Source organism: Sapajus apella, unplaced genomic scaffold, assembly GCF_009761245.1.
Source record: "Sapajus apella isolate SASKATOON/1434 unplaced genomic scaffold, GSC_monkey_1.0 scaffold109, whole genome shotgun sequence".
NCBI classification, from domain to species: domain Eukaryota; kingdom Metazoa; phylum Chordata; class Mammalia; order Primates; family Cebidae; genus Sapajus; species Sapajus apella.
Window position 1 is genome coordinate 1,571,319 of NW_022437049.1, and position 26,724 is coordinate 1,598,042.

General features: G+C 51.2%; 1 protein-coding gene across 9 annotated transcripts in view; it reads left to right on the forward strand.

Moving 5' to 3' along the window:
* CTIF (cap binding complex dependent translation initiation factor) overlaps positions 1-26,724 on the forward strand; it is a 323,679-nt gene that overhangs the window by 107,885 nt on the left and 189,070 nt on the right. For all 9 annotated transcript variants that reach the window (XM_032259411.1, XM_032259409.1, XM_032259415.1 and 6 more), the window contains 3 exons: positions 8,811-8,884; positions 9,486-9,590; positions 14,464-14,539. In XM_032259411.1, the coding sequence (XP_032115302.1) occupies positions 8,811-8,884; positions 9,486-9,590; positions 14,464-14,539 (255 nt within the window). The remainder of the gene's footprint in view (positions 1-8,810; positions 8,885-9,485; positions 9,591-14,463; positions 14,540-26,724) is intronic.

Here is a 26,724-nt window from a genome sequence, read left to right on the forward strand (position 1 = left end):
TTTTTTTTTTTTTTTTTTTTTTTCATATTCTACCATGCTGTCAAGCTCAAGATAGTCCTGTTTCTCTTTCAGTTCTGCCTCCTGCCACCTCCCACTGTGCTTTCCCCCTTAGTTTCTCTCTAAGCAAATCCAACCATCCTCAAAGTCTGCTTTAGTTTGGGCCTGAGACGAGTTTCAGATCTGGCCTACAGGAAGCCTCTGTTTTGGCCCAGGAGATGAGTCTGGGGTTCCCTTGTCCAGGAACATTTCATGTAATGTAAAAGCTCTCATGGTGTCTCTCATATGTCCCACCTGCCCTCCCCTACCCCCCTACTCAGGAATTGCCAATCTAGTACATGTAGTCCTGTGACCAATGGGGAAGCACAGGTCCAAAAAGCCAGAGTGGGGCTGAGTGTGGTGGCTCACACCTATAATCCCAACACTTTGGGAGGCTGAGGTGGGTGGATCACCTGAGGTAGGGAGTTCAAGACCAGCCTGGACAACATGGTGAAACCCTGCCTCTACTAAAAATACAAAAATTAGCTGGGTGTGGTGGCTTGCACCTGTAGTCCCAGCAATTTGGGAGGCTGAGCCAGGAGAATCACTTGAACCCAGGAGGCAAAGGTTGCAGTGAGCTGAGATCACACTGCTGCACTTCTGCCTGGGTAACAGAGTGAGACTCTGTCAAAACAAACAAACAAAAAAAGCCAGAGTGACTTCATGAGGCCCCAGGAAGCAAATTGCAGGCCTAGAATCCTGTTTTCCCCACTCTCGGCCCAAACCAGACCCCTGTCCCACAGCTAGCTCCCCTGGGAACCCTGTGTCTGTGAAGTGAGAGAACCTTATTATGGCTGGGCTTGCCTCTTGGCCCTCATGGAATCTGGAAGGACATCCTGCACTGAGAAGGGTATGGACTGGGACTGGGAGGCCTTTGGGGAGCCAGGACTGCATCATCTTTTTCTCTCTGATGCCCAGAGTTGGGTCCTGCACAGCCCAGCTGCTCAGTGACTGAGGGTGCACTGTATCCGGGGGTTGCCATTCAGGATGCCAGGGCTGAGGGCTGGCAACCTCTCCCCCACTGTCACCTGATGCAGCAGACCTGCTAGGGAAATCCACACCCACCTGCCCTAGAATTCTCTAGGGGGAACTTCCCCCGTGACTGTCCCAACAATGGAGAGTATCCTCCTGCCATCTATCCCATTCAGCCACATTCTGCCTAGTTTCTAAACACTCATAGCCTGGGATTGTCATTACACACACACCCCCACCTATGCGCTTGCACAGCAAAAACACTGTGCAGTTGTGTATTCATAAAGAAAAGCCAGAAGCTAGAAGGCATGTTGTTTTCACTGCGTCTGACTTTGTATGTTTTTCTACCGTACGGCACTCACTCTCACCCTGTTGCATTCACCCAGGTACAGAGAGCCCGGCCTCATCGCATACCCACTCACATTCCATAACTCTTCTCCCTGTGCTGCAGATGATGTACTTCCTCCACCGGCACTGCCTTCCCAAACATTGACAGAGAATCCAAATGCTTGCAGGGGAGGGATACGTTCCTGCTTTATGGAAATCTCTGTAGTGGGATCACTTTACCTGACTGAATTGAATAACTGCATAGTGTGCCATGGTTAGAACATGGCCTCTGGGCCACGCTCTCTGTGGTCCCATCCTGGAAACTGGCTCCAGGAATGTGGGCGGGTGCTCTGTGCCTCAGTCTCCCCGTCAGTAAAATGGAGGTGGTGATGGTACCATCTGCTTCCTAGGGTTATAGTAACAGTGCCGCACTTGGGCAGTGCTGGCACATACTGTGTGCTGGGTCAAAATCTGCTATTGTCATCATCTTTATTCTTGGCCCTTCCAAGAGTCTGACCTCCCCTGAACTGGGGATGTCTCTGGGGCCATCCCAGAGACAACTTCAGTCTCCCTTCCCACAAGCAGGCTGTTTCCATTTTCTTTTCCACATGGTTTAAAGTGCTCATTATCCCTCTGTGATCTGTTCTGCCAGCAGTATGGTGCACCCTGGCATGGGGCCCCCTAATTGCCAGTGAAAGGGGCTGTCGCAAAGGATTCAACAGTTTTTAAGTGCTAAGAACAACCCACTGAAAAGGATGATTGTTTTTGATAAGGCTTCTCAGAACCTTGGCATTTCAGCAACCTGGGGGGCAGGGCCTGGGTGATCTCAGGGTTGCAGAGGAGGCTGTGCTCAGAGGAAAGCTGTGGTACCAGGGCCAACTATGGAATTGCCAACTGGAGAATGTTCTTTAAGAGGCCACTGAGGTTTTGATGGATAGCTGACAGTGCCTGGTCACTGAGTCTGTGTGAAGAAATATTAATGAATGACCCTGGGTCCCAAGGCTAGGATGAGGGGTGAATGGGAAGGAAGATACAACAAGAAAGTGGAGCCACGGTTCCTGCCATCGAAAGGAGAGAGTTAACAGAAAGTGCATTAGCGGAGTATTTCCCAAAAGGGGTTCCATGGAATCCTAGTCCTGCAAAATTCTCTGTGGAATGAAAGGGAAGAGTGGGGCAGATTTCTAGCCAAAAAAGCTTAGGAAAGAAATATTGCATACTCCACTTCCACATATATGAAGTTAACATCCGCTGAAGAAGTTCTGCAATCAAAATTTCAACATCTTAATGATTTTCTACATTTTAATAATGTATTAGTAATCTTTTAATTCAGTGTATACCAAACAAAAAGATTATACATAATCTTTTTGAATTTTTTCTGTTAAAACGAACATTTAGAGGAATGAGAAATGAGGACCATTTAGAGGAATGAGCCTTTCTAAAAGCATAGTCTGTGAACCATCCCAGCTACACTAAATTTAAACCACCAACCCTCCCTTCTCTCTGTGATTCTGATGCACACTGACATTGAGAGCCAGGGGACTGGGGCTTCTAGAGCGCTCCGGGGAGCTCTGCAGCAGAACAATGAAGAGAGGAGTCAGCCCAGCACTGGAGTGTGCAGGGTATGTGCTGTGAGCGGCATGTGCTGCGGGGTTTGTGGGGCACGAGCTGCTGAGGAGGCTGCAGAGCTAAGTCCCCAGCTAGATCCTAGTGGAAAGGAAGACTCGGGGTGGTGGTGGGGGGTGGGTGCAGAGAACATTCTTTTGTTTTCTGAGTCCAGGAAGAGGATAGTAGCCCAAAGAGAAATATAACTCCATACGTGCTGCAGCTTCGTGTGCCCGAGAGCCCCGTCACAGGTGGACAATGTGCAAGCCACACCCCCGCATGTTACCCGTGTGGTAGCTGGAAGCTGAAGCATTGGACTTAAAAGGTGGGGTGCCCAGGACGAGCCGAGCCTAGGTTCCCTTCTTCTCTGTCCTCAGCTTGACAGTCACCCCTCTGTGTGGATCCTCAGTGTGAGCCAGAGGTGAGGGTGGCAGGAGAGGGAGGTGTGTCTGCTTCCTGGTAAGAAGCTCCAGAACTCAGGTGCCTGCCTTCCTACTTCTCTGACTTCTTCAGTTATTTGGAGGGTTTGTGGAACAGGTGACATGTCCATGTGTGTGTGCGTGGGACATGTATGCTTGTGTGTGATGTGTATGGATGTGTGGGGTGTATATGTGTGTGCATGTGTGCATGGTCTATGTATGCATGGTGTGTATGTGGGTGTGGATATGTATGTGTGTGTATATATGCCTGTGTACATGATGTGTATGTGATCTACATGTATGTTGTGGTATGCAGCCTGTGCATGTATGTGTGGTGTATGTAGTATGTGGCATCACATAGTTGTGGTATACATGTATACCACATGTATATATGTGGTGTGTGCATTATGTGTGTTTGGTGTGTGGTGTGTCTATGGGTGTGGTGTGTATGTGTGTGGATGGATGTGTATACGTATTGTGTAAGTTTGGTATGTATATGCATGTGTGTGTGGTATACACGTGTGTGTATGTACCTGTGTATATGCATGTGTGGCACATATTGTGTGGATGTGTGTGAATGTATGTGTCTGTGTCTAGTGTGTATACACACGTGTATGTATGTGTGTGTGAAATTTGTACATGTATGTGTATGTGGCATGTGTGTGTGTCAGGGGCTGTAAGATTTGAAGGCTGGAGTTCAGGACCTAAGAAGGGGGCTATCCAGGCACTTGTATGGCTGTGAGCATTTGCCTGGCTTTGGAGCCATGTGGCAGGGCTGGTCGACAGAGTAGCCACTTGGGTACTCTCAGCCCAGGGCAAGCGGGCCCTAGGATGCATGTGAAGCCGTTGGCCTCCTGGTTGTCTGGTTTGGCTTGGCAGTTAGTAACTCTACTGAGCAAAGCCTGGCCCCCCTGGGCACTGCCTGGGCCACCACCTTAGCATCAAGGGACAGCAAAGAAAAGCTCTGCAGGTGAGACCCTTGCTGTTGTGGGCTGAGGCTGGAAGAACATGGACGTTTTCTCCACCTGCCAGGCTATTTCTGCAGCCTCTGTTGATAAAAGTTTGGCTTCAGCGGCTGTATGCCTGTCTCATGCATCAAAACAAATTCCAGGGAGGTTTCCTGATTCTTGATATGCACTGCAGTTCTTGTACCAAGTAGACTGGCAATAAGGAACATGGCCCCTGTGTCCTCTATACCTGCTTCTCCAGAGACTCAGCTTCTCGTCTGCCAGGCCCCAAGTCTTCATGGTGATCTCCTTCCTGATATTCAGACAGAAAGGCCAGTGCCTTGCCCACAGCTCTCCTCCACATGTCCAGTCCTGCTCAGCGGCCTGAGTCCTCATTCTTCCTGGTGCTATTGCCTCCACCTGCCACCTCCTCCAGGGCTCACGGTTCCGGGGGTGCTGCCCACATGATATTCTTTCCTGGAGCTGTGCCCCCAGGGCTCCATGGGACTGCACAGAGATGGGGTCCAGCTCCTTGGTTTGTAAAGGGCTCACCGTGCTGGCACTTCTGCTCCTCAGCTCTGAGCTCAGAGTTGCCATCATCACGGGGGAGGGAATGAGGCAGGAGGCAGGTCAGTGTGAGAGTTAACGAAACTCAAGCCTTGTGGCAAAGAGAGGTGAGAACCGGCCCACAGGCCCAAGGTGGGCTGTGGAACAGAGCCCTGTGGGGCAGAGCGAAAGAGGAAGGAAAAGCAGCCCGGTGCAGAGCTGTCCGGCCTAGGGAGGGAGGAGTTACGTGGCTCACGCGGGAGTCAGCAGGCTGAGCCACAGGGTGGGGGTGGCTTGAAGAGTGGGGTGTGTGCTGGGAATGGCAGGGATATCACTGGGTTCCTTGACATTTAAATATGGATATAGGCTATTGATACCAGTTCAGGGGTATGTTCTGTGAGTTGTCGTAAGGAGTTGCAGGGATTCAATGAGGAGAATGTGTGAGTCCGTCACTGGTAACGTGTGTTGGTTGCGCGACTGCCATGGCTCTCAGGAGAGCACTGGTTCCCTCTGTGACTCTACCACTTGCTCCCCAGCTGAGCCCTGGCCCCTCTCCCCAGGCCACTGTTCCTCACCCCCAACACGGATATGACAGCGGCTGACCATGGGGCTGTTCTGCAGGTGCACGGAAGTGTGAGCTTCCTCTGTAAAGAACAAACACTCGCCTGCAGACACAGCCTCTGCCCTGGCTCTTTCCCTCCCATCAGCTGGGGGTGCATTTCCCTGATCCCAAGTCCAGAGATTGGTGGGTCCCCCTCCAGGGATGCTGCTTTGGAAGTGCCCAAGTTTGCCCTGCTCAACCACCTCCCTTAGCCCGAGGGTAGTGCCCCCTCCTCCAGCCAGAGACGTTCCTGTCAGCTCTCTGCACAGGGGCCTTGACCCCCTACACAGCTGCTGCCAGTGACTGTTACTGGGACCTGTCCTCCCTCCCTGTCAGTTGAGGAGCACTAGCTGAGATGCCAAACTCCAGGCCAGGAGAGAGATTTATGTGCCCATTGCATGGCCCTTCAACTGCCTTCAAGGTGAATTGCCCTCTTCTTGGAAGAGGCTTTGCATTTCTGGGTTTGGCCATGACAATCTCTACGCAGTTGCACTTTCTCTGTCTACCCATGTTTCTCACTCTGTAGAGGCCTTAAGGGCCTGGAATCCTAGGACACTAAATCAATCTTGACATCCTAATCTTGAATCAGTCTTCCTTCCAGCCCAGAGGCAGTAGGGCCATGCTTCCTCCTGTTACAGAGTGACATCTCTTCAATCAGTTGGCATGAATTCAAGCTGGACCTACTGTGTGCCTGACTTGGCCACTGTAGGGGCACAAAGAGAAAGAGGCAGTCCAGTGGAGAAGCTTATAGTCTACTTGGGGAAGGTCTAACATTTGTAAAGAGAGCAGTGGCCAAGTGATGATCCACTGAAGCTGAATTATGAGCGCCAGAGAACATTGCATATTTAACAGGTCAGGGATTAGGAAGACACGTGTGGAGGAGGAGGGACATCAGGTCACTGGGCTAAAGGGGGAAAATGGACTCCATGCTGAGTGAGGTCTGCAACAGACGCTTTGGAAGCAAGAGTTTTGTCTGCATGTTTGATTTTTTTTTTTTGTCTTTACTTTCTATGTTATTTTGGGCTGCTATTCTGGATGATAATTACATATGAGGCCTCGGAAGGGGTTGTGAACAAGCCAGTCAACATCTTGGGAGGCAGGGGCTGTCCCCTTGGGGATTGTGTGATAGAAGGCGAGTCTCTCCAGCTAATCTGGAGTTTCAGAGTTGCATTTGGAGCAAGCGGGGTCCCAGGAGTTGGGATAGGGAGGATGTGAGACGACTCCAAGAAAAGGGAGAGACAGTGATCCTAGAACATTAGGGGCCGTCTGCTTGGAGGACGGGCAACCTGCTATAATTGATTAGTGATGTCTGCCACTGGCAGGAAAGGGGATACTAGCAGCACACATGCCAGTCAGAAGGAACCCATTTACAGGCCATGGCATTTCACTCTGGGATCTCTTTATTTAAATATGAAGAATCTGAAGTCCAGACTGGTGAAGTGACTTCACTGAGGTCACACAGCTTATTGAAGCAAGAGGAAAACACATGTTTGAAGAAGATGTTGAAAATCTCTTGCAGTATATGTCAGGAGCACTGAACTTGCAGCTCTGGGAGGCGGGGGGTGTCCCTGTCATCAAGGGCCTGTGGTCTCCTGCAGGAGAGAGGTCACAACAAGAAAAATAAGAGCACTGCAGAAGGCTGGCTCTGCTGCCGTAAGTTACCCACATGGATGGCAAGTTCAGGGCAGAGCAAGGTGACTGTAGTTTGGGAGGCCAGAGGTACTTCCTGGCCTAGCCAAGCTTTGACAGATGGGGCACATTTGGAGAGGGCAGGAGGGGAGCAAGGCCCAGTTGACAGGTCATGGTCACTAGCAAAGGGGATTACAGGGATGGGACAGGAAGGGCATGGAGAGGAAGCACCCAGAGTCATGGTGGCCCCAAATGTGGTTGATTTGCAAGAAAGAATTGTGTGAGCTCTCAGGGCATCCTGGAATAAGGAAGTTCCAAGTGACTTAGAACTGCAGGCTGCAAGCTGTTGATGCCCAGAGGGAGGGACCAGTCCTCATGGTATCAGTGAGACCCAGGAAGGCTGAGGGACTTGCCCAGACAGACAGCGCAGGGGGTTCTCCCCAAACAGTCCCCTTGTCCCTTCGACCCCCATGATCCCTCCACCTCTCCTCCAGGCCCTCATTACCTCCTGCCTCCTGTCTGTGGGGGCTGGAGTGCCTGGCCCCTTCTGCTTGGAGGCTGGACTGTTCAGCCTTTCTGGTTTGTGTGCCCACTCCTAGTTAATCAAAGCTGCTCGCTCTCTGTCGCCCTCTCTCTGGAAGGTAGATTGGTTCCCCTTCCTGTTACTATCTGAGTTCTTTGACCATGCATTCGTAGTTTGCCTGTTCCTGAACATAATTGGTTCTCTTTCGCATCTGGGTTCTTTTGTTCCCTGCATGTTTGTGATGTTTATTCATGTTGTTGCTTCTTGTTTTACTTTATTTGTGCTCACTGCGGTGTAACACTCCAGCACTGAACATACCACAGTTTATGTTCATTCATGCCGATGACAGGCATGTGGTGGGCTCCAGTTTGGAGCTGTCGTGGCTGGTGCTGCTGTATACACTTTGTGTACACGTCTTCTGGGGAGCATCTGGGCATATTTCTGTGTATTTATACCTGGGAGTGAATTCCCGGGTCATGCAGCAAGCACACGTTCAGCTCGGGTGGATGCGGAAGTGCTGTTTTAAAGAGTGTGACAATGGAAACCAGACTGCAGGGGTAAGAAGGGCTGGAGCGTATCAGGCGTGAAGTCAGGGGATTGGAGAAGTTTCCAGGGAACTTACCAGCCAGAGGGCAGAGAAACCGAATCACAGAACCTGCACTGAGTAAAGAGGTTTCTGTCTCGGGGGTGGGTCACGTAGGGAACACCAGAGCATGGGTTTGACTCAGAGAAATCTAGTTGCTGGTGTGGCCTTGGTTGGTGGGGGCTTCTGGGGAGTGGTGCTGAACTTTGAAGGAGGTCAGTGTCCATGGGCCTGGCTCTGCAGAGCCCCTGCCTGGGGAGAAGCGTCTGCCATCAGGCTGGCAGTGGTAGTAGAGGCTCCGGGTGGCACAGAGCCCCTGCTGGGTGTGGAGGCTTTGAGGAGAGAGCGATGGGCTGGGGGCAGCAGGGGCCTGGGCCCTTCTGTACACTTCTGCAAAACCTCAGCGAAACGAGGGCCCATGCCTGGGGGGAGGCCAGAGTCCCCCGACTCTGACTGGGTGCACTAGCTACCACAATCATTTGGGGGCTCACTTCAGCCTCCTAGCCACCCAGGGGGACAGGGAGGCCTCTGCTGCTCTCTCAGGCCAGGGTCCCAGGGAGGCCCACATGTTCTCAGTGTCCTGGCTGAGCAGCTAATGTCAGCCCTTTCACCCCATCTCTTCCAGAATGGCAGCAAGGACAGCTCTCTGGACATGCTGGGCACAGACATCTGGGCAGCCAATACCTTCGATTCCTTCAGGTAACCTCCTCCTCCTTCCCTGTGGTGTGAGGTCCAGCCTGGGACCCCAGCTTCCTTGCAGGGCTGAGTGAATACTGATAGTTAATGAGCAAGAGGCGGAGAGAAGCTGAGTGCGGGCTGTAGGAAGGGTGGATGGAGAGAAGGAGGCCGGAGAGAGGAAGCACTGGGGGTCAGAGGAGACAGCGGGGGCACCGGGAGGGCCTCTGGGATGGGACTGCAGAGGCTGGGCCCCGCTTCCCAGTCACCTGCCTCGTCTACCTCAGGGTGGCTGGGGCATCATTTTGAGCTGCTTATCAGAGGCTGGAGCCCAGTGTTTGGCCCTTGCTGTCCCCAGGCTTCCTCAAATGTGGGCACGAAAACGGGCCGTTGTTGCAGGAGCTGCTGTGCAGTGGGCATCAGGCCCACGCTTGTTTCATAAGCACACACTTTCCCACAGCAGCGTGAGGAAGGTGAGGGCTGGCACCTCCATTCTGAGGGTCCCCGCCTGGCCCTGGGCAGCCCCTTTCTGCAGATCTGCCTGCGGTTTCAGCCTCCCCTGGTTCCATGAGTAACCGGGCTGTCACCCTCTTGCCTTGATTTCTCACTCTCCCTTGCTCTCTAGTGGTGCCACCTGGGACCTGCAGCCCGAAAAGCTGGACTTGACCCAGTTCCACCGGAAAGTCCGACACACGCCCAAGCAGCCCCTGCCACACATCGACCGTGAAGGGTAAGGGGTGCTGGGGCTCTTACACAGGGTGGGTGGGGCAGGGGATGGGAGTGGACTTTGCCTCCACAGGGAGGCTGCTCTGCTGCACGGGGGACTCAGGAGGCTAATGCCCCAGGATGCTCTTCCTCTGTGGCTCAGAGCTGCAGGCTCACTGGCTTCTCCTGGAATCCCTCCATTGCCCTCTGCCCAGCTTCCTCTAGCCAAGCCAATCCCGCCTGCTTCCGATCACCCACAATGGCCCTGCTTGTCAGTAATCCAGGCCAGTGCAGCAGAATCATCTGGGTGGTGGCACAGAGGGCAGGCCCACCCCTGAGTCTCTGATTCTGTAGGTACGGGCTAGGATGTGCATTTCTAACAAGTTCCCCAGGGCATGCTGATGCTGGTCCAGCGACCACACTTGGGGAGCTGCTAGGAAAAGGAGATATGAACCCATTCCTAATGGAGACTGCATAGGAGAAAAAAGACTAAACTATGTGGTGTGGACATATAGACACTAGGAAGTATAAAGCATGATGCCTGGTGCAGGGTTGAATCAAGTCAGTGCAAACAGGGTTAGAAAAGAGAGCACTTTAGGCTGGGCGCGGTGGCTCACACCTGTAATCCCAGCACTTTGGGAGGCTGAGGCAGGTGGATCATGAGGTCAGAAGTTCTAGACCAGCCTAGCCAAGGTGGTGAAACCCTATCTCTGCTAAAAATACAAAAATTAGCTGGGCATGGTGGCAGGCACCTGTAATTCCAGCTACTCGGGAGGCTGAGGAAGGAGAATTGCTTGAACCCAGGCATCAGAGGTTGCAGTGAGCCAAGATCGTACCACTGCACTCCAGCCTGGGCAATAGAGTGAGACTCCATCTCAAAAAAAAATAAAAGAAGAAAAGAAAGGAGAGCACTTTATAGGATGAACTATCTGGGAAAGGCTTCAGGAGGGAGACTTCCCTGGGCAGCTCCAGTCTCTCCTGTGTGCCCTGGAAGCACATAGCTGGTTAAGTCAGTGGGGAAACTGAGGTCTGGGGGGATTGAAATGATGGTGCTGCCTGATTGACTACCGGTGTCCAGTGGGGCCTGCATGTGGAAGGCAAGCTTGCCAAAGGTGTCTCACCAGTCACCAGAGATTAACTAACTTCCTGGCACAAAAGTGATGAATGACTGTGAAGGAGAGGAACTCCCCTTATGTTGAAGAACTTTGTCCCTTCAGAAGCCAGAGTAACCAGCCACACCTGTGTCACCAGCTGTGGGCCTGAATTCCTCAGCCAGGCTCACTCTCTGACCAGGAGCCTCCAGATTTGCTGAGAGTCACCTGGGGTCTCCCATGGGCATCTGGCTGTCTGGCCAAAGCCTGTCACAGGGAGTCTGAATGCAGTGTCTGCGGCCACCTCATGGCCAGACCAGGAACTGTGTACCCCTTAGAGTCCTGCCATACTGGGGACAGGCTCCAGGCACCAGCCACTGCAGCGTCCCTGGGAACCAGGTACCACTCGGTTGCCAAGGTTCCCTGCAGCCTGTGTTTCCATAGAGGGACAGAAATCAGAGAAGGCTGTTGCCTTGGAAACCATGTTGGCAGCAGTGACTCAGCTGGTCTGTAGCCACCTTCTGCCCTCCAAACCTGCAGGCCTTGGGGAGATCTGATCCCTGATGGGGGCAGGCCTCCCTGCAGGACCCCCACCCACCCACCCCCAGGGGCACTGAGGTAGAACAGAAGGCTGCGCTTGGAGTGTGCTCAGCTGGACCCCGGCGTGTGCTTGGAGCTCAGTGCACACGGTAGGGCCCTGAGGTGTGCTTTACCCCCAGGAGACACTGGGAGGTGGTGTCAGCTGTTCTATTGAGCCAAGTCCCCAGTGCCCTCCTCCCCTGTGGCCCAGGCAGGTGCAGAACACAGACTACACGCAGTTGCTGCTTTCGCAGGCCAGCCTGTCTGCACTGGGCAGATTGATGAGTTAAAAGATGGCTGGATGTTCCAGGCCTTTCTCCACCTGCTCACCTGTAACCCAGTCCATCACAGTTGCAGGGACAGATGGGGTGGGAAGCAACCTTTTTCTCTTTTCCCTCATGCCTGTTATACCTTGCACCCCATTCCCCACCCCAGCTCCACCGTGCCCCTTGCCCCCTCCTTGCACCCTGCCCCCCCGACATGCTCCAGCCACAGCGAACTTGCAGCACACGTGCTCCTGGCTCCAGGCCTTTGCCTGCACTGCGTCCGCCTGGGACATCCTCCAAATTCCGTGCGTGGCCAGCTCTCCTCTCACTTCTTCCCCTTCGCCCACAACAGTGCTAGATGCTGTTCCCTGGGGTCGCTGTCTTGCCCCCGACAGGGCACTGGCTGCTGTGGCTGTGGGGGCTGATTATCCCAGCAGACGCTGAGAGGGCCAGTTCTGTGCTCCGTTCACACCTGGGTCCCAGCCCCTGTCTGGAGCCCAGCACAGAAGCGTTTGGTAAATGGAGAAATGAGCCATCAGGTGGAGCTTGAGTTATCCCCTGTTCTTCTCTTCCACCCAGGTCTTTGCTGCTGTTTGCAGCCAGTTTCTCCTCCTCTGGGCTCCAGGGCCTCTGGCCATGGGACTTTTACAATGCTGATCTCGTGCTGCCCCCTAATGGTGCTCAGGTGCCCAGCCCTGTTAGAGGAGTTTAGGATTTGTTCTAAGAGCCTTCCGCTGTCTGAGGGCAGGGACCAAAACTGATTTGTTTTCTTTCACAGGGCCCAAAACAGAAGCGATGCTTGGTAAATATTTAAACAGTGAATTAGTTACTCTGAAATGTGAGATTTGCATAAACTCTGCGGCTGGAAAATGACCCAGCGTATGGGACATCTCTCAGCATACCCCAGTCGATACCAGTAGTAATAGTAACTGACAGTGCTTACTGTGCACCAGCTGTGCTCCAGGGCCTGTTCTAAGTGCTTGCCTCATTTATTTAAAACTCACCACCACCCAGAGAGGGAGGATCTGTTATCACCTTCACTTCAATAGATGAAGCAACTAGGAGACCCAAAAATTAATTTGCACGAGGCTGGGTTGGCTCTAAAATCTGTGTCCTTAATTAATCACCTTCCTGCCTCTTTCCCCAAATGACAGCAGCAATACTAGTGGTAATGAAAGTGGTCATAGTAGTAGTAATATATTTACTTTATTATTTATTTTATTACAATTTTGTTACTATTACCTGTATTTACCATTCAACATATTTGTGGTTTTTTGTTGTTTTTATTTTATTTTATTTTATTTTATTTTTGAGACAGAGTCTTGCCCTATCGCCCAGGCTGGAGTGCAATGGTGCAATCTCGGCTCCCTGCAACCTCCACTTCCCAGATTCAAACAATTCTTCTGCCTCAGCCTCCCAAGTAGCTAGGCTTACTGGCGCCCACCACCATGCCCAGCTAATTATTGTATTTTTAGTAGAGACAGGGTTTCACCATGTTGGCCAGGCTGGTCTCAGACTCCCAACCATGTGATCCACCCGCCCCAGCCTCCCAAAGTGCTGGGATTACAGGCATGAGCCACTGCACCTGGCCACGTATATGTTTAAGATATATTTAATGGTAAATACAGATAATAATACATACACAAGTAATATACATACACATATATGTAAACATAAACAAGCTAAACATTATAAGCTAGACTATGTGTGTATATATAAGCTAGACTATATAAATGTGTGTATATGTGTGCATGTTTGTAAATGTGTGTGTAAATGTGTGTGTGTATGTGTGTGTGTGTGTGTGTGTATGTATGTATATATATATATATATATATATATACTGTTACTGTGTGATGTCACAGTTCTAAGCATCTAAGTACTCCAGATACATCAATTAATTAAATCCTCCAGCCACCTTAAGATGTTAGACACTATTATCCCTATTTAACAAATGAGGAATCTCATTTGATGAAATGAGTACTGAGAGGTTAAACAATTTGTACAAGTCTCCAGTTGGTAAGGGATACAGCTGGGTTCAAACCCTGAGAGTCTGGTTTCAGAATCTGCACCCTTAAATATGCCAAAGATTCAGACCACTGGCTAGGGAGTTGGGGCCAGCCTCTCTGGCCCAAGGGCACGCCCACTCCCAGAGAACATGAAGACAAAGCATACAGTATCTGAACAGGCTTGCTTGACTGACCCAGAGTCAAGCCAAGAAGAAAAGAAGCCTGGCCGGGCATGGTGGCTCACACCTGTAACCCTAACACTTTGGGAGCCCCAGGCGGGAGGATCATGAGGTCAGGAGTTCGAGACCAGCCTGGCCAACATGATGAAACCCTGTCTCTACTAAAGATACAAAAAAATTAGCCAGGCATGGTGGTAGACACCTGTAATCCCAGCTACTCAGGAGGCTGAGGCAGGAGAATCACTTGAACCTGGGAAGCAGAGGTTGCAGTGAGCCGAGATCATGCCATTGTGCTCTAGCCTGGGTAACAGGGTGAGACTCTGTCTAAAAAAAAAAAAAAAGAGAAGGAAGGAAGCCCTATTGGGTTTTCTGCTAGCCCCTGCCAGCCTGTGTGACCTTGAGAAAGTTGCTTTGTGTCTCTGTTCACTAATCTTCTGTTCAGCATAATAGGGTAGGGTGGATGGGCTTTGACAGGAGTTGTGACAAGTTTTAGGGTATTCCTTAGCAAGGAGCTTAGCTTCTTTGCCTGGAAGGATCAAGGGGAACTCTGGTTCCTCTCCCACCTCCCTCCAGCTTGGTTGTTGTATTAGGGGAGGAGCCACCCCCACCCGCCCATCTCTAGGGCTATTTCCTCTAGGTGGGACAGGTAATTCTGTGGGGCTTGAAGGCAGGCAGCACCGTATATCTGCTAACTGTCCCTCCTCTCCTGCTGGCCAGCTGGGACAGGAGGCATGAATGAGCCATCCTTCCAACCCCTTTCTGTCTTTTCTGGTCCAGGTGTGGCAAAGGGAAGCTGGAAGATGGGGATGGCATCAACCTGAATGACATCGAGAAGGTCCTTCCAGCCTGGCAGGTAGGTGCAGGGTGGGTTCTCTAACAGCCCACCCCACCCCTGGAATCCTGATTCTCTTGTTGACCTAACCTAAGCACTCCTGCTGGCTCCTTGTTTTAGCAAGGGGTGTAACCACATGTATGGTAGTAATAGGTGGGCAGGGGTGGGTACCTGCCATGGTCCAGGGTGTCCCATTGTGACAGTATGTGTGACAGCCTACTTGGAAATGCTGAAGGCCCTGTGGTAGGTCTGATGTGCCCTAGAGATGAAATGAACCATACTCTGGCAACTTGAGGAATTTGGAAGTTTTTATCCCTTGACCTAAAGCCTCTCTGCAGGTGGAGTGTCCTGTGGTGTGTTCAGGTGGGGCTAGCAGGCCTGGAAGGGATTCTAATGTGGCTGGGGCTGTCTCTTGGCTTTTGAACAGTGGACTTGCCCTGTTGGCCTCCAGGTGTCTGCTATGCTTGCTCTTTTTGTTATTGATTGGGCCTCCTTCCTGGAATCACGTCCAGGTTCCAGGACAAAGAGGATTCACTCAGTGAAACCAGGTCTCTAGATGCTTATAGTGCTGACTTTTGGTGGAAACAGCAGGAGTCTAGCTGCTCTCAGGAATGAGATTGGGCCTGCTGCAGGGGTGTATAAGCAGTGGACCCTCCACATGATTAAGCCTGCTGCTGCCAGTGACTGTAACCTACCACCACACTCTACTCCACTGTACCACCCTTCCCTTCTCTCCTGAGACTTCTCTTGCTATTTTACCTATATCCATTCATCTCTTCTTGGTACCTTTGCCATTTTGTTTCTTTTCTGTTCATGCCTTGAGCCTATCAGTGAGGGACAATAGAGGATACAGTTAAGACCTCAGCAATTTGATTAAGATATGCCTTGGTACAGGGTTTTTCCCACTTGGCAGTTATTGAGTTTCTTGGATCTGTAGGTTTACAGTTTCATCAAATTTGGAAATGTTTCAGCCATTATTTCTTCTACTTTCCCCCAACCCTGGAGTTCCAATTGTATGTATTCTATGCTTCTTCATCTTTTCTCATGGCTCGCTGAAGCTCTGCTTGTTTTTTTAAAGTCTTTCTTTACTCTCTGTGTTTCATTTTAGATGGTTTTTATTGCTATGTCTTCAAGTTCAGTAATATTTTATTGTAGTGTCGAATCTACTGTTAATCCCATTCAGTATAGTTTTCATTTCAGATATTGTAGTTTTTATCTCTAGAAGGTCATTGTGCGCTTTATATATATGTCTTCTATTCCTCATGCTTTCTCTTATCTTCTGAAGTATATAGAACCTATTGCCAATAGCTGTTTTAAGTCCTTCTCTAGTAATTCTGTCATCCACATAATCTCTGAGTCTATTTCGATTTATTGATTTTTCTCTTGGTTATGGACCATACAATTCTTTACATGCCTGGTAATTTGATGTTAAATGTCAGATGTTAGAATCTTTACATTATTGGGTGCTAATTGTTTTTGTATCCCTTTAGATATTTTGGGTTTTATTCCAGATCACAGTTAAATTACATAAAAGCAGTTTGATCCTTTCAAAACTTGCTTTTAAGCTTGGTTAGAGTTGGAAGACTTTGGTGTAGGGCAAATCTTGCTCCATTGCTGAATCAATACCCTTCTGAGATTGCCACCCATTGCTCTGTGTATTAGGAGGTGTTTCCCCTCAGCTGGAGAAACACAAACTATTTGCCCTATGTGATCTCAGTGGATTATTCTATGTATTCCGTGCCTCGGAAATTTCCTTGCACATGGACAAATTAATACTCACCCAAAGACTTGAGGGGCTAAGATTTCTGGATTTCTCTCTGTATGTGGCTCTCTCCTCTCTGGTACTCTGCCTTGCAAATCAAATTGTCTTGGACTCCAGGGATTTTGAACCCTGTCATCTTAGCTCATTGAGACCACCAGGCTCTGCACTGCCCTCCCTGTGTTGCAGACTGGAAACTCTCCAGGCAATGAACTGGAGCACACATAGAGGTCACCTCATTACAAAGAGAAATATGACCACTTTATTGTGGAGAAACGTGGCAGGCCCCAATGTGACCATGTGATCAAGGTAACATCATTAGTGATGAGATGGGTGGACACCATATGCCCCTGATGTGCCACACAGAAAACCCAACATAATTTCTTGGGTTTTCCTTCCAAGAAAGCACAGCCTGAGTCTGGTTGTTCAGAAATGAGTGTAAGGACCACTCTCTATAACTGCTTGGACACAAGAGACAGGGAAAGACTGAGGAAGTCTTCCAGATTGTAGGAGACTGAAGAGGCAAATGACTAAATACGACATGTGTTCCTTGCTGAAATCCTGGACCAGAAGGAAATCCTGACCTTGTTGGGACAGTTGGAGAATGTGATTGGGTCTGTGGGTGGGATGGCAGTTTTGCTTTGATGTCAGCTTCCTGACTTGGAGGCAGTGTGATGGTCATGTAGGCGAGTGTGCTTGACTTTGAGAAATACACACTATGATGTTTGGGGGATATGGGCCTCCTGTCTGCAACATCTCCTCAAATGGCTTAGAAAGAGATTGATGATAATGATATATAGACACAGAGGGAGAGAGAGGGCAAACGTGGGGAGGTGTTAACAGTTGGGGAATCTGAGTGAGGAGGACGTGGATGTCCTTTGTACGTTTCTTGCACTTTCCTATAAATTTGACAGGAGAAATAATCAATCGGTAGGACCGAGGCTGGGACGTATAAGTCACAGGCAGAGTATCAGCTCATGAAACACCCTGTGGGGTGGATCTATATTAAATCATCACTGCTAATGTAAAGCCAGCCTTGACGCAAGAGATAAAAGGGTCAAGTACTCGGAAGTGACCACCATCACTCCATTTCTAAATGTCAAGAGCATTCATCATTGATAGAAGTCCATTTGAGACACCCTGATCTAGGTGAGAAAACAGACGCCCCCCACCCCCTGCACTAGGTGGGGTGTTGACTGCTTGGTACCCTTTGAGCCAGAGGCTTGGGAGTCATGGCTGGAAAAGTAACAGATCTGACACCTTGTGTTGTTTGGGAGCTGTTTCTTTGCTCCTCTAGGGTACAAAATGGAAGACCTTTGGTTCCTGCTCAGAAGAGAAAGGAAAGCTGGGCTATTGGCTAGGTGGGAGGTTGGGGGTCAAGGGCTTGGTGTCTGGACCCAGGTGTGGACCCTATGGAATCCCAGCCCTGCCACTGACTAACCCGGAAGTCTTGGGCTAGTTACGTACTCTCACTTTGCCTCAGTTTCCTCCACTGTGAGATGAGAGAAATGACCATGTTTACTTTATGGGGTGGCTGGGAAGATCAAGCACATTCATTCACTTGAGGTACTGAGGATGATGCCCAGCACGCAGTGGGGGCTATGCTGGTCTCTGCTGTAATTATTCCCAGGACTCAACACGGCCATCGAGCCCCACCTTCTGAGGGTGGACCAGGCTATGGTGGCCGCCTCTGCTAAGAAGAGGGAGGAGGGGGGATTTCCTGCCCCAACCCCCAGGTGAGTGGTTTCTTGGTGAAGAGGGCATTTCTGCTGGGCAGCAGCTCGGATGATGAACCTTGATTCGTGGGTTACCCAGACCCTGGTTGATTCTTCCTTTGTGCGGCCTGCCAGGCAGTGGAGACAGATTGGACTAGAGGTCAGAAGAATCCCCTTCTGGACGTCTGCCAGAGCCATGCATATGACCTCTCCTCTGTGGGCCTCAGTTTACTCATCAGCAAAATGACACAGTTGTATTAGATCAGAGGTTTGCAAACTGTGAAACCCTCAGGGCTCCCCTGGCATGCCCCTGGGTGCTGCTGGGGGGAGTTGGGAGGCGGAAGCAGCAAGCTGCAGGAGCCCCCAGACCACTTGGGCCCACCCAGACCACTTGGCTGGTGTCTCTAAATCAGGATTCTAACAGGGTTTCACGTGGAGAAATAATTCCACTACTAAACAAATTTTGAGTATCGTCAGACCAAGGCCCCTCTGAGGTTTCACATTCTAGGGTTTTCTTTTCCTTTCTTCTTTTTCAAGGAAAATAAATCAGTGACCATTCTGGGCTCTCCAGGGCCCACATGTGGTGCTAAGCTCTTAGGGCTGCTAGTAGTGGAGGCCTTCACCCACCGTCTCCACTGTCAGTCTAGAGCAGAAGGGCTTTGATAACCGTGCACACACACACTCATTACACACCATCTATCACACATGTACACACACACGTACATGCACCACACATGTCAAGCACACACATTCCATACCGCATACATGTACACATACACAGTACACATACCACACACCACACATGTATGTGCACACACAAGTACATATCACACACATCCGCCCACACCCTACACACACATACATACATACACCACACATATGCACACACACACATCACATGTTTCTATGACACACACTTGGATGTGCTTGTCCTCAGTCAACTATCAGCAGATGAGTCTCAGGCCACAGTGCTGTAGCTCAGCTGCACCTCGGAGCTGCCGAAGTCCTGAAATCTACATGGTCTGCTCACTGTATTCCTCATTTACTGTTGTGTAACAGTAAATTGCTCAAAGCTTAGCAGCTTAAAACAACAAACAGATATGACCCACAAACTTTCTGGGAGCAGCTTAGCTGGTGATTCTGGCTCAAGGTCTCTCATGAGCTTGCAGTCAAGCTGATGACCAGGGATGCTGCCATCAGAAGGCACACCTGAGCTGGAAGACCCCCTCCTGTGGCTGAGGGTGGGAGGCCTCAGTTCCTTTGTGGCTGGGGGTGGAAGGCCTGGGTTCCTCCTTGGCTTCCCTGCCACCAGGACTTCTGCATAAGCTGCTGAGTGCCCTCAGAATATGGCAGCTGGCTTTCCCCAAAGCAAGTGCTGATGGGGAGAGATAGAGATTCCATCACAGAAGTCATACTCTTTTATAGCCTGATCTCAGAAGCAACAGAGCTTCATGCTGCCATTTGCTGTATGTCATTTGCACAGACCAACCCTGGTACAATATGGGAAGGGCCTACACTGAGGTGTGGATCCCCAAAAGCAGGAATCATGGGGGCTCCTGGAGGCTGGAGACCACACTCACACACTCATTGAATCACACCCAGGAATCTGCATTTCTTTCTTTCTTTTTTTTTTTTTTTTTTATGAGACAGAGTCTCTCTTTGGCACCCAGGCTGGAGTGCTGTGGCACAATCTTGGATCACTTCAACCTCTGCTTCCCAGGTACAAGCGACTCTCCTTTTTCCAGATTCCCCTAGGAGATATTGTGCATCTAGCTGAAGACCCCCAAATGGAAGGGAAAGCCCACATCTAGCCTGGGGACCTCCAGCCTCCTATGGGAGTCTTGAGCCTGTACAGAGATAGGTGGGCTTCCTAGAGACTTTCTTAGACAAAAATCAGGGTTGGCCTCCCCTCCCCACCTGTAAGCTAGAAGGAAAGAGGGTGACAAAGGGAGGCTGGCCTGAAGCCCATTGCCCACCTGCCCTCTATTTCTGCATCCCAGAAGAAGATGGGCATAAAGATCCTACCAACTGTGTACCCAGCATCTTCTCAACCCACAGAGCCCCAGGCCCCCATCTCCGGCCTCTTCTGTCCCTGTTCAGACTCCTTAGTAAGCAGGAGGCTTTATGATGTTCCCAGTACCCTCACCAGCCTCTGTCCTAGGCTCCCCTGCCATCCTGTGGCCCTGCCACTCCCTCCCCCTAATCTTTTCTTCCATCTCTCCTTGCTTTCTCATGGGCAGTGGATTCCCTCTGCCTGGAACCTCACTCTCCTGTTCTCTGCCTGTTCTTGTCCTGGCTCAGGACACCTCCCATTCAGATGCACAGGACAGAGTCCGGCATCCATCCACCATTTCCCCAGAGCCCCTGCCCCCATCCCTTTCCATGGCTCCCACCATATCGCACCTGCTTATGTAACTGACAGACTCCTTTCCTAGACTCCAGGGTGCCTGAGGGCTGGGCCATTTCCTTCATCCTCATAACCCCTGCACCAGGGGCTCTAGACTGAATGCTGCTGAAGAACCTGCCTTCTAGATGCGCTGTTGTGTTGTCTGGAGCGTAAAAGAAAGGCAGGAAGAAAGGTAGGATTTGTGTCTGTCCTGACATTCAGCCTGTCCCCCAGCTCCGAGTTTCTCCCATCACTTCCCAGCAGAACCTCAACATGAACCTGGTTATGCTCTTCTTGGTGTGGTTTCTGGGGCGCATTTTTTTTTTTAAAGAAAACAGGATTTTTCCATCCCCTCCTGTATTAGACACTATAGGCCATGACGTGATACCAAACAAACCCCCACATCTCAGTGGCATCACACACAGAATTTTATTTCTAACTTCCTGACATTCTGCTGAGGGCCCAGCTGGTCTCCAGGACAGCTCCTTGGGGACTCCACGGTCCAGGTGGATTGTGTTCTGTGGCCCTGCCATCTCAATCCATGGTATCCAGGTGGCCCTGGCAGGGGCAAAGAGAGCGTGGCCCAGCATGGCTTTGAATATGACCCAAAACAAACTGTAAACTTTCTTAAAACATTATGAGATATTTTACAGTTTTTTTTTTAAGCTTATCGGCTATCGTTAGCGTATTTTATGTGTGGCCCAAGACAATTATTTTGGTGCGGCCCAGGGAAGCCAAAAGATTGGACAACCCTGCTCTAGGTCTTAAATGGTTTGGGCCAGAAATATCAGCTCCGCTCAGAGCCCATTGGACAGAACTACTCACATGCCCCGCCCCCCCCCCCCCCCCCCCACTGCAGGGCGTGACTCTCCTGCAGGCGAGAGGGAAGAAGGGGAGCTCACAGCTGTTCTGTGAGATCCAGGTGCACCAAATCTTCCTCTTTTCTTCACTTGCTCACAACTCGTCTTCATCGACAAGTGCTCTGCCCCAGCCTTTCAGAGAGAGAATTGATTGCATAAGATACAGCTCCCCAAGAGAAGCACAGCCTAACAGAGGAACTGAGACGTGCGTAGATTACACACTGCATTGAAAGCTGTGAACGCCGACCAAGTGCTGGTGCCTTGCCCAGGTCACAGTCCCTGCAGGGCAAAGTCTGGTCCTCTCCCAGCACACCCTACCTTCCTCCCCTGTGCTGCTGCAGGTCCTGCAGTCTGGGGCGTGAATAGTGGCTGACGACAAAGCAGAGGGCCCCAGTGGACCCCACACTGAATGCCTGGTGAAGATCTCCTGGGAGCCCCAGCTTATCTCTCAGTGGGTCACACATGGAGCACTTGCTGCAGTGAGTGGTCTTAGGAGGTGATGCCTCCGGTGTGGGTCAGATGCTGACATCTAGGTGTCTGGCCAAGCTAGGTGACACCAAGCTAGATCTGACATCTAGGTGTCTCCAGCCAAAGCCAAGGCCCCTATCCCTGATGACCCCATCTGGCTGTGTTTCCACAGGGGGCAATGAATCCCGGGGTGAGTCTCACTGCAGTGCTGACCTCAGGGACCTTCATCTCTAGGGCTGCTGGACTCAGGCCCTTGGAGCCCCCCAAGGATGTAGGGCAACAGGGTAGACAGCAGGTGTCTGTGTCCAGGACTCACACCGTACCTCTGGGAACCCTGCTGCCAGGAATGCTTCTGCACCCTGCAAAGGCATTTAGTGAGCTAGTTAAGTGAAGAGTCTATTGCTGGTGTTAACGGTCCCCAAGGCCTTCCTTCCCACACTGGTGGCTTGGGGGAGAGGAGCAGGTACCCCGGATAGGAGCTAACCAGTAGCCAGGTTTTACGGCATCCACATGGCGGCAGCCTCAGGCGAGTTGAGCCTGGCATTGCTCTCCAAGAACTCTGATGGGCTGGGGGAGAGGGGATAGCCGCAGGCTCTGGTGCTGGGCCATGGATCCAGGGTTCAATCATGGTTCTGAGTGTTGAAGCCATAGGCTAAGGCAGACGCTGAGACACACACTCGGGCTCACACTGCGGTTCCAGGGAAGCCCCAAATGCCATCCACGAGGCTGGTGCACTGGTGGCATTTTTGGCGATCTCTATCTCAGGAGTGGAGGGGTTGGCCAGGCTCTCACGCTGGCAGTGATGTGGCAGCCCAGCCCCATCATTAACAGTCCTGCTCTGAGTGTGGCCCCAGGGTCGGGGCCTGCTGGAGTTGAGGCCAGGACAGGTGGCTGCATGGCGGTGTCCTCCCACTAGAGGGCACCAGCGCACCGCTCTGCAGGCTCCAGTCAGGCGCTTGCTGTGGGAAGTCCCCGGATCCCAGCGCCAGTCGCCAAAGGCGTCTTCACCCGCCATGCCTCCTGCTCAGCGCCGCACATGCACATTGTCCTGAAAATGATCCCACTCAGTGCCCAGGCCCTTCCTTCCCGCAGCAAGGGAGAGGATGGGGAGGTGCCAGAAACAGCCACACTCAGGAGAATCGCGTCAACGTGGGAGGTGGAAGTTGCAGTGAGCCGAGATTGCGCCGCTGCACTCCAGCCTGGGCGACAGAGCAAGACTCTATCTCAAAAAAAAAAAAAAAATAGCAGCCACACGAAGGTGTAGGGTCTGTTTGACCACGTGTCCTAAAATATGTCCTGTTTGGCCACATGTCCCCTGCTAGGTCAAGGCATGACATTCCTCTAGAGGACCCGCCCCTCCCCTCGGGCCCCTGGGAACAGGCTGCTTCCAGGAGGGCGGCACCGGCCGGGAGGGAGGGCTGCCTTCCCATGGAGTTGGTGGGGGGTGCGGGTCACACTGCCCACACCAGGGCTGCAGGGGGACACCCACTGGGGAGGGGCTGGGGGAGTTACAAAGTGTGGAAGGATGGGCGCTGGCTGGTGGGAGATGGAGCTGCATAATCTGTAATCCATAGTCTAAGCCGAGTTAACTCACTAAGTTCCGAGTTAACTTTCTAAGTTTGAGTTAACTTGACTAATTTCTGAGTTAACTTAAGTTCTGAGTTAACCTGACCAAATTCCATGTGAAGGCAATTGCATACCCTGCCTTCACCTCATCTCTGGTCTGAGCCGTCCCCCCCTCCCCACCACTCCCCAGGACCCCTTTACCCTGAGGTGTGACTTGAGGAGTTTCTCCAGGCACGACTGGCGTGGGAAAGACAGTCTCATGGGCACGTTATCCCTGCCTCCGGGTGAGCATTAGGTTTCCTCAGGTTCCAGGGCACCGGTCCCTCCGCCTCATGGAGAAATGCCACCTCCCTGTCCCATACGCTGCCCTGTGCTTCTGTGCCTTAGACACACCCCCTTGAAGGAAATTGTTTGTCGAATGATCCAGTGTCCTGTCCAGGGCTTTCTGTCAGGACGCATTTTGGTCATTACCCTTGAATTCTCCCAGACGAACGTTCTATCTGCTGTCTTTGGTCTGACAATAGGAGTTGTCTAGCCCAACCGACTTCTCTTTTTGCCTGTTAGGAAATTTTGAAACGAAACCAAATTCTGTGTCTGTTGCTGTTAGTCATTAGATGGCTCCGACCCAGCAGGGCCAGCTCCCCTGCCCCCACGTTGCTGGCCTTGTCCAGACAGTGCGACTCGGGAGCCCATTGCTGTGAAGGGGGTTAGCGCCCACGCTGAGCCGTGGATGCCAGTAGGTCAAGTGGGACTTCTGGCCTTAGGAATGTGCCCAAAGCACTCTTCACTGAGGGTCCCCAGAAGACCCCGGGGACGGGAAGTGGCTTTCTGGCCTCATGAATCTGTGTCCAAGTCCAGCCTTCAGACGGGAGATGGCCAAAGGAAGGGACAGTGAGAGCTGGTGTTTAAAAGGATTAATACCTCGTTCCTCTGCCTAATCCCAGACAAGGACAGAGAGAGATTCCTCCCCACCCCCAACTCTCTAAAGAATCCGAGGGACAAATGAGCTTTCAAAATGAAAATCACGGCTCCATGAAATGACACCCAAGTGTCCCCTACTCCCAGAGGAGTGAAAATGGTAGCCGATGAGGAACGGCCTGGCTGCCCAGCAGGTGGCGCCATTGCTGTTTGGTGACGGGGGTCCTGGGCTGGGACCAGGGCTGGGGCTGCCCCACAATGGGGTTGAAGCTGTGGTAGCTGGGTTCCCAGCCCTCCAGGTGGGAAGGAGTGACTTTATTGTTCCCTAGGGCTGTGTCAGCTGTTGCCAAGTCTTCTGGAAGCTTCCAGGACATGCTAACTCAAAGGCAGAGGATTACTAAAGTGCCCCAAGATGCCCAGAACAGAAAACCTGAAAGCCGTGCCCCACCTCGCCGCCCCAGGCCCTGTGCACCCTGCAAGCGTGGCTTCGTGTCACCCCGTGGTCCTGTGGAGGTGAGGTCTGGCCTTATGCACTCAGGCCACCAGTACGGATCAGGCATCTCTCATAGGCATCGTCTATAAGACAGTGTCTACAAGACAGGACACATCCCACGTGCCGTCTTATAGCCATGATGGACTGAGTTTCAGTGCAGGTGCTGGCACCTGTCCCATAGACAGGGACGTGGTATTCTCCTCATGTTCCCTTAATGAGAATTCAGCAAGGAGCATAATGCACCAATAGTGACACTAGCGAGCGTTTGCAGAGTGTTTTCCGCGTTCCAAGAATTAAGAGGGTCCTTGCTTTTTCTAGTCTTACCCTCACATTGTCCCATGGAGCACGTGCTGTTAATAGACCTCACTTTACAGGCCCATGTCTTTGGTCAGATGTAGCCTTCTCAGTAAGGCCTTGTGAACGCTCCCTCTGCCCCTTGTCACTGGATTCTTCCCCCCAGCGCCTATCGCAGGCATGCTTTATTTCTTTTGTGTCTGCATTCTCCCAGTAGAGTGCACCTCCCCCTGGGGCACATCCAGGGGCCCATTAGATATGGGTTGAGTGACCTGCCCCTGCCCCAGAGGGACTCCCACCAGACCCTAGTCCAGAACTTGTGCCTCCAGCTCAGAGGCGGCCATGATGAGCACTGTCTGAGCTGCAGCTGCATATTCCGTCTCTGAAGTCTCACACGTACCCAGGGAGATGTTTATTCTATTATTATTTCACAGATTGGAGAACTGAGATCAAATACCTTGCCTCACATCACAGAGTTGGGAGAGCGGGGATTGGAATCCCGACAGCCTGACTCCTCTGGTACCTCTTTCTAAGGAGGGAGGATGAGGAGGAGGAGGTGCTGGAAAAACATTTTCTGATTCCAGGAGACGGTAGTCACGTACAGCAAGTTAGAGGTGAATGTCATTTCCTTAATAAGCAAGAACAAGAAAGTGGATATCTCTGTTTTTCTCTCTACGGCTAAAGGCAATAAAAATGGAAAGATAAAGAGAAAAGCCTCTACTGACAGCTTTGAAAGAGAAAGAAATATGACTTTTTCTTCTTTTTAATCAGACAGGTTTGTAGTGGCCCCCCCCATCCCTGCTGGTCCAAGATAATATAAAGTCATCAAGGAGGGGCACTTATGAAGGGGAGCCCCTTTCCCTCCCAGTCACCTCCCCACCCCCAAGTGCTTCCTCCCTCAGGACAAAAATAGGCGCCCATACAATAAATGGGGCCAGAAGTCCTCCAGTCCTCGTTTCCTGTCTCCAGGTAGCAGGTCCACTGGGAAGGGACAGCGTGCTCTGTGAGGCGAGCCTATATGTATTTTTGGTTATTTGTGCATCTTTTTTTTTTTTTTTTTTTTAAAGAAATGATTATTCTAGAGGTGAAGGCTTTTCTTGGTGACAACTGGGAAAGTTCCTTGGGAAGAGGCCCCGTCCATATCTAGATGGGGTTCCCACACAGGCCTCCCACACGGGCCTCCCTGGCTTACTCCATGCGGGGCAGGAGGCAGGGAGCTGGGACTGCAGGCAGCCTGTACTTTCAAGGCCGGGTGGGGCAGGCTTCAAAAGATCTGGGCAAGTCTGCCCACCCTCTAGTACCACCTCCATGATCCAGGCCATGGCTGGGATTTAAGGGATTGGCAAACTGGTTCACAGACCAAGTCCATGTTTTTGCAAATAAAGTTTTATTAGAACACAGCCACACCCATTCATTGGCCCCCTGTCTGTGGCTACATTTGTGCTGCAGTTGCTTGTCGTATGGACCCTATCACTGGCAAAGCCTAAAATATTTCCTATCTGGCTTTTTACAGAAAATGTTTGCCAAACACTTATCTAGAATATAAACAGAAAAAAACAAACAAACAAACAAACAAAAAACCCTGAGGGTTAAAACAGGTGGCAGAAATCCTAAAGCTCATTCCCTTTAGTCACCCGGGAGCCCTTCTGCTGTGCACACAGAACATTGAGTAATTCACCTGAAATGATTCTCTTCCAGCTTCCATTTCTTCTGCTATAAAGCTGGGGGTCATATACCTGATCAACTA